The sequence below is a fragment of the Cyprinus carpio genome, chromosome B5, assembly GCF_018340385.1.
Source record: "Cyprinus carpio isolate SPL01 chromosome B5, ASM1834038v1, whole genome shotgun sequence".
Taxonomy (NCBI): domain Eukaryota; kingdom Metazoa; phylum Chordata; class Actinopteri; order Cypriniformes; family Cyprinidae; genus Cyprinus; species Cyprinus carpio.
Genome location: NC_056601.1, coordinates 12017935 through 12026318, shown reverse-complemented (window position 1 = coordinate 12026318; position 8384 = coordinate 12017935). Strand labels below are relative to the sequence as shown.

General features: G+C 36.7%; 1 protein-coding gene across 4 annotated transcripts; it reads right to left on the bottom strand.

Moving 5' to 3' along the window:
* Nucleotides 1–4454: 4454 nt before the first annotated feature.
* LOC109090699 (leucine-rich repeat neuronal protein 4-like) lies at nucleotides 4455–8058 on the bottom strand. 4 transcript variants are annotated; one of them, XM_042724349.1, is made up of 2 exons: nucleotides 7849–8058; nucleotides 4455–5585 (listed from the first exon to the last, which is right to left on the bottom strand). In XM_042724349.1, exon 2 carries the CDS (start codon nucleotides 5575–5577, stop codon nucleotides 4852–4854), a length of 726 nt encoding a protein of 241 aa, XP_042580283.1. In that variant the 5' UTR covers nucleotides 5578–5585; nucleotides 7849–8058; the 3' UTR covers nucleotides 4455–4851. The 4 variants fall into 4 exon arrangements, with proteins under 4 accessions (XP_042580283.1, XP_042580284.1, XP_018960068.1 ...); XM_042724350.1 differs by having other exon boundaries at nucleotides 4455–5582; XM_019104523.2 differs by lacking the exon at nucleotides 7849–8058 and adding an exon at nucleotides 7350–7568 and having other exon boundaries at nucleotides 4455–5582.
* Between the last annotated feature and the right edge of the window lie 326 nt (nucleotides 8059–8384).

Below are 8384 nucleotides of genomic sequence, written 5' to 3'. Positions count from 1 at the left end.
GAGTATCTGCTGTTTTGCTTCAGGTGTAAATATTGTAGTTTTTGTGTAAAATCCTCATACATCTCTAATTTGTCATTCAAAATAATGTCTGTGGAAGTAATAGACATGACTGTGTGTTACATTAATCCTTTAGTTTCTTGAATAATTATTTGAAGAAGTAAAAAGAAACGTATTGCATTGTATAACTGTATTCCACATTATTGCAGATTTCCCCCGTCCTTTGATGCAACTTTTACAATTCCTATATTGAGATTTGTTGTGTTCTTGGTCATGTTGTGCTGGTTGTGCAGCGGCACCTGGTGGCAAATCTTAGTATAGCAGGAATCAGAAATCATAATCACCTTTGGGTTGAACAAATCACATGCATCAGTATATGTGCCAGTTTAAACACAAGTTTCATTTTAGATCTCACCAGTGGACACCAACCAATAATTAGAAGCTCTTATCCAAATTAATATGGTTTGGTGAATAACAAAATACAAATAAAATATAATACTATAAATAATAACAAATGAATCATTTTACAAAAATGAGGAATAGGTCCAAAGTGTGTGTCTAGTGTTGTTTTTGCCATGCTAAAATAGACAAGGTGTTTCTCTGAAGTGTTTCATCCATGAGAGAGGATAATGGTAAACCGTGATTCATTATTCCAGAGTTCAGTGGTGTTTAGCTTTACACTATCCAGCACATACTTGGCATTGCCTCAGTTATCTGGTGTGACTGCAGCACACACCCATGGAAACCCATTTTATGAAGCTCCCAATGAATACTTCTTGTTCAGATTTGCCTTTTACAGGGGCAGTTTTGAACTTCAGTTATAAAAGCAGGATCTGGTAATGCCTCAGGGGTGACGTGCCAACACTCATTTTCTTTGGGATTGTGTGCCCACTTCCTGGCTCAGCTGCACTTAGCTTAGAATGATGTATTCAAATTTGTGACTGATACTACAGAAATTGAATCACTCTCTGCTGTACCAGAACAGCTTTATACATGTCTGTTTTGAGCTCTGTACAGATTTCTTCATATTTATTTATTTTTAGGATAAAGATCATATCCCAATCATCTTGTGGAGGAAGGTGTGATAATGAAACATTCAGGAATGTCGAATGTATTGTGTATTTTTATTGCAACACTGCACAGAGAACAAACTGTACAGAGAACAAAGTAAAAAAGAAAAGAAAGAAAGAAAGAAAGAAAGAAAGAAAGAAAGAAAGAAAGAAAACATAATAAGAAACAAAGTTAATAAAGAACAAATGTTTATTAAGCAGTGTTACTCTAGCAAGCAAATCAATTCTGAAAAGAAATTGTTTGGTTTTGTCGCCACCTGGCGTAACGATGCAACCTGATGTAACCTCGCTTAAATATACTTTTTAATGTACGTTTTAATGAACGAAAACATTGTAAAATAGTTCCTCTATTACAGTGTCCCTTTTATTTCCTCCCGTGTGTGTGTGTGTTCTGGTTTTGTATCTGACATGTAGCCTAGCCTAAACACTAAACAAAATTCTTTATGCTCTTCTTTTACTCACATTTCACTGCTGGTTATATATGCTCTGTATAATTGTGTATGTGACAAATAAAAATCTTGAATCTTGAATCTTATGCAAAATCCAGAAATGGATGCGGTTTCCTTAAGCCACACGCACCACAATAAAGAATGGAACTTACCAGTAACAGCGAACTGAACACGTCACACTAGACCTTATTTATTCCTGCCTGCTGTGGTAATTCTGTCATAAATTATAGTCATTTTCCAGCTTTCTAAAATACAGGGTATTTCAGAGACCGCAGATAATGTGGGTCAGTTTGTTCTTCTAGATATAAGTGTTCTACCCAGAGACAGTTTACCAGTGTTTGTTTGTACCTTTACTGATATGGTTTTGCTGCCCCTTTTGAGCTGATGGTAGATTTGCACTCTAATACACTTAAAGGGGTCATATGATACTACATGCACTTTTACAAGTTTAAATGTGTGTTGGCAGTGTGTGGACACAACCATCCTAAAATGATAAAAATCAACCCAGTGTTTTTTTTTTTATCTGCTCAAATCTTTACCCCTTTCTCAAATCAAGCCAATCTCAGGTGCCTGTCTGTGTGACTTCACAAAAACAGGCCCCTCCCATGATCGCCTGAACAAGGTGGTCTCGGCGAGATTGAAAACAAAATCTGAAGCGGTTCGGCTGTAGTGAGAAAGCAATCTGACCTAACTGACCAACGAACCAGGATATATCACAATGTACAATGGGTAATAATGTAAGTTCCCGTGAAAAGCATTAGCTTTGTTGTTATGCTAATACCTCAAAATGAACCTGTGAATGTCTGTGGGTGAGCACGTCTACGCCATTCAAAATCAAAGCATACTTTTTAATTTTATAATGCAGTCTTTTTGCACTTCTTCCTCGTAGATGCATTTTAAAAATGTTTTCCCAATGAATCGTGGACTCCTGCTCAAAATGATAAATTAATATAAGGACAGCTACAAAAAACAACAACAACAACAATAAGACCGCAAAGCTGTTGTAGTTACATCCTGATGCAGGATACCACGTCAGCCGTGACAGCTAAGTGGAATCCCGGTAAATAAACCATGGAACTTTGACCATTGAGAAAACAGTTTACTCGCACATGACTTGTATTAACAAATTTGGTCCGTTTAGAAACTTTGCAGTGTGAAAGCGAACCATGATAAGAATAAAAAGCAACACTGTAATAATTTTAATCCCTGTTTCAGAACAAAGCAATAAAATCTGTGTGAAAGCACCCTAACACTATTGAGAAATTTTAACCAAACTATGTTACAGACTTTTCATTAAGACCATAAAGAATCATATCATCTTGTGGAAAATGGGCATCCTATGACCCTTTTAAGGGAGTTGGTGGCTTGGTGCTGCTACTTGATGTCTTAAACGCTTGATGTCTAAAAATAATTGGTGGTGATTCTGTGGTAAATGAGAAATTTGAAATATCCCAGGAATCCCTAACAAGAGTCTGGACGTACCAAGCCACCGCTTCATTTTAAGGAACTGATTTTGTACAGAAGTAGTAACTCCATTGTGTCATGGATCTTTTTTTGAAAGTTCATTAATTTTAAAAATCATTAATTTTGAATACCCTAATCCTAACACATAATAATGTACCTCATAATGAAAAAAATAAAATAAATTCTCTCTTGTTACAGTACTTTTCTGGGGGAAAAAGGCCTTCTATGGATGAGACATTTTACAGTTTAGTACAGCTTAGTTTACACTATGGTTGTAATAATTTTGCATAATATTTTGCTCCAAAAGTACATTCTAAATACATTCTCTTTTAAAGTTTTTTACACAAAGTAACAGTTCTATTTGGAACCATGTCATCCTGTAAACTCTTTTATGCAAAATTGATTCCTTTGTGTTAGGGTCCTTTATTCTTGTTGTTTTTTTTAAATCTGTAACTGTCAAAGCCACATCATTACAGTTCTATTCAGAAACATATAAGCCTAAAGAACTATTTTAGGCTGAAATGGTTATTTTGTGTTAGAGCTTAGGGTTCTTTATTCCCACCTTTTTGTTTTTCAAATCTGTAACTCTCAAAGCCACCTTATTACAGAGTTTATACACAAACAGTCAACACACTCTCAAAAGGTAAATGATTCAGTTTCTGAAATGTATACACATTTTTTCTTCACATTTATGTTTTAAATCTTTATGTTTAATTTGTAACAGAACACATAAGTGCAAACAGCTTTGTTCAGTAGAGATTACTTCGCTCCTCTTATTTCTGTTCCTAAATGTTTGCTGTTTGCTTCTTTTGCACAATCCGTTTCTAATAAGCAGCTTTTTAATAAGCAGCTTTCATTGAAAGCTATTTAAAATTTTCCATACATTATGAGTACAGAAATTTCATTGCAAGCAACATATTAACAATGTTTTACTATATTATAGAAGATGCTTTACCAGAGATTTATTCTTGTTTAGGTGGCTCTTAGAAGTGTGAAATGGATATATTTTCCTTGTCTGTGACATCACAGTTCAGCATAGTTGCTAAGGGTTTGGGACAGTGCGTGTTCTTGTGTGCTCAACAGCCAATCTGTGTTGTCATGACATCATTTACCTGCGGCTGTAGAGTGAATAGTCACATGCCATTTATGGTTCAGGTGTCTGTCTCTAAAAAATCATTAAAGTACATATAATATGTTTTTAGCATATAATAATATAATATAATGATTTAAGATTTCAGTATAAATTTTTGTATATGGTAATCACATGATATATTCAGTACACAGTTTTGACACATCTGTGATTTGGTATTGTACATGTGGTATTGTATTGGAATATATATTTTATTTTATCAGGATCTAAAACTTCCAAAAAATACAAAAATCTTTTATTTAGTGAGATCTACACAGCAAACTCCTTATTACCAAAGTGATCTTAAATGTGTACAAATCATTTGATTCGACCCGGGCCTAAATCTAAATATGAAATACTGTGATTCAGGCTTTATTTATTTTTTTTTTTTTTGAAAACACATACAGGAGGAAGAAACAGACATACACAAGTTTAAAATGTGTTTGTGATCAGGAAGTGGGCTCGAAACGGTGCCCATAATTGGAGTCAGCACACCAGCAGTATACAATTTGTCTCTGTCCTAAATCACATTGGTAGACACTGACGAGCAAATGAGAAGAATGTGCTGAGTCATTCATCCACCTTCTCTGCACCCCTCTTTCTGTTCATTAAGTCATTCAAATACTCCCTCTATCCAGCACACTCACAGCGAACAATCATTCCACAGTCATTCATTTAATCCCATCATTCATACCGAGATGAAGTAAAAGTGCATTTTTTTGGCAACACACACACACAGACATTACAGAACTCTCTCAGTCTTGGTCCGCATGGTGAATTTCTGCCGTGATTTGTGTCTCCACAGCAGCAGAGCCAGAATCAGAAGCAGTATGAGTCCCACAACACCCCCAATAATGCCCAGCTTGAGCACAAGTCCAGAGTCTGTATTTTGGGGTTCAAATGTGGCACAAGACTGATCATCTTCTGCACTGACACCACCTTTATTCACCGCTTCTACACATATGTGCATACCAGCCTCAACATCCTCCAATACTGCTGCCCTCTTTCTCTTCTCCACCTCTTTCTTCTCCTTCACTTTGCCATTCCCTCTCACAAAGACATTGTAGTGGGTGACAATGGAGGTAGGAGCACACCAGTGCACCACAACCCCTTTGCCATCCTGTTGAGTCAGATTCAAGAGGCGCGGTGGACTCGGGGGAATGAAACCATTGCTCAACCCCGGGCAGAGGCAGCGTGTGGTTTCTGCAAGCTCCAGGCAGGTGTGCTGCTGCTCCACACACATATCATAATCGCACGGATTGAGATCTGGGAGTTCAGAGTAAGTAGAGGATGACCGGGGAGGCTCAGCGGTGATGTCCTCATATTCACTGTAGTAATCACTACCTCCAGAAGGGTGGGAAAGGGGGTGAGTGGCATTCTGAGATGATGAAGATGATGATGACACAAAGGAGAGGTCCAGAAAATTGATGCTGAGGAGAAGGATGACAGGACGTCCACACCCCAACATGACTTCTGCTAAAAAAAATAAAAAAAATAAATCAGTCACTATTCCAAGTTCCCACTTGATCGGCTGTGATGGGTGGAAATCAACGGGTGATCAGCGCTCAGCAATCTTTGTGTGAACGACTCGATGTATCAAAGAGGCTGGTGTTGCGACAAGCTACAGCCAATGAGAGAGCATGGCATGGGTTGAGGTCTGAAAGAGAAACAGCAGCAGCAACATTCTTTCTTTAAGAAAAGTGTGGAAACAAGAAATGGAGCAAAAGTTTTCAGAACAGATTATAACGCAAAAAGCTTGCAGTGCTAATTTCTTTCCATTTTTAAATAAACAATTCTTGTTTCATGTGTTGTTTTGTGTCACGTAGTGTGAACATCACGACTTCAAGACAGACAGCAAGTCATGTAATCTGAACTGCACAGCGATCTGCAGAGGTTTAAAGTCATGTGTTTTGAACAGTTATGTCAATTTCATTAACAGTTCTTCTGAACTTAAGAACAACAGTTCTTGAATGCACAGTAAAATATATATGTAGCTTCAGAATCAAATCAAATGTTTATGACTCATTGCATTATTAAAATTTCTTGACTTATTAGTGTACCGTAAAATATATACATAAACATTTTATGAATATGCTAGAATTTTTTTTTTTTATTTGGCTGAATAAAATTTAGCTTAATCTGTTAGCACTTTTAAAAATTTTAAATAAAAATGTTAAAGACTGAAACACTGTATTTCAAAATTATTAGCTGCTTTCGGTCATTACATTGACATCTATGCTTTTGGCACATACTTTGATACAAAATAAGTCTAATTACTGTAACTCAGTAATTTTAGTGTTTTGTCAGGCAACATAACAAGAACTTCATAACATCTAAATGAAGTCAAAATTAAAATGAAAAATATACATTGGGTTACACCAACAACATTCATTTTTAAAGATTTAAACCAAGCAGAAATGAATCCTTCCTTGGTGTAACAGTAAAAGCAACTGCCTGTAACTGCCTGTTACCACTTTTTAAGGTGCTATATTAGCATTTTAGGTCAAGGCTTTTGTTCTATCAGCAAAGACTGCATTTTAAATTACAGGCAGTTTGAATCAGTGATTGCTGCACATTCTGTTACAGCAACACTGTCTACATGTCAACCTGAATATATTATGCTGCATCAAGCACTTTTAGGGATCAAGCAGAATTTCCTGAATTGAAAAAAAAGAAAACAGAAAGAATAATCACCACTGAACTGGCTATGGAATGAACGCTGAGTAAACAGCCAGTGGAGCTTCAGAACCTGCTTTCTCAAGTGACATTCTAGAGCTTCAGTGCAGATTATCTCCAAAAAAAAAATATATATATATATTTACATTTAGCAGAGTGAATACTAACAATCCAGCTGTTCCAAATCTCTCTATTGCAAAACACACCAGTTAGCAAACTTCTACACATATGGGAGTGAGTGTGTGTACCATGCAGTGTCAGCTGCCCTTGGTTAAAATATCGATTAACATTCTTTGCGATGGATAAACTCCATTTAAAACCAGTCAGAGCACACAAAAACACTCTAATGTCATTGAGTTTTGGAGTGAAAAACACTACAGCCATGTGATTAAGGAATGCAGGTTTTCAGGGTATTTTGATAAGTAAAAGGCTTTTGTATTGAGCCTGTCTGTTGTTTACTGTCTCTCAGCTATTTTGTGACAAAACCAAAGTTGTAAGGTTAGCGTATTGAATAAAGAACTCAAACAAAGATATGAATAAAAACAAAAAACTTTAATTTCTTACCTATTTTGTCGGTAGTCCAAGAAATATTATCTTACGATCTTAAAATCTGACAGTATTTTTCTGGTATCCTCTTTCCTTTGCTTTCATTCCCTTGCTACAGCAATGCTCTCTCTAACTCCCCAACAATCACCTCCTTTTTCTTCCTAACCCCATCCCCCCTCACCCTCTTTCTCTCATCGCTCCACCTTTTCTCATTTAGTAGGCTTTCTGGCCAAGAGCATGTGTGAGTAGTATGTGCACATGAGACTAATGAATCACAGCTACAGTACATGTGCAGGTCAGAAACCTGACGTGACACACACACACACACACACACACACACACTCAATTCAGTGCTTCTGAGATAATGTTGAGCAACTGCTGCATTTGAACTCACTGACTTCCATTAATGCAAAGTGATAATATTCCATACACAACTGCACTTCAATTTATCTGCTGGAAACATATTCTTATGGTCCTATGGCAGCAGAAAACATGTTTTAGGTAAACATCCACTTACACTGAACACAGAACAGTCGTATATTCTTCCTGTGGAATGCTGGTTTGATAGCAAACAAGAGGGTCTTTACTTCATGAAGACTGCTTGACAGCGTATGAATCAGGCTTCTGTGAAAAGCTTCATATGATATTCAAATAAAAATCTAACTAGAATTGTGGATTTGGTGTTCCACTAAAAAGATTTACTGTATCCCGGAAACAGGTGTGTGTTTGTGTGTGCGTGTGTGTATGACAGAGATTGGTTTTGGTGCAGCTGCTCTGGCCACAGAGGGAAGTCTGTTTTTTTCCATACTCTGAATGACAGTCAAAGAGTCAAAGTTCACATCATTCATAAATTTACAGACAATCACACACTTCCGTGCACCCGCCTTAACACTTACACACGTATGAAATCTGTCATACAGCACTGTGGTTAAGGTTATTTCATCCATATCCTTTTTTTAGTTGCTGAGTCATAGTCTCAATTGTGTAAAAGGTTCATTAGAAATACTGACTTCAGACAGACAGCCCTACAGTGATGACTCATGTTAACCATCA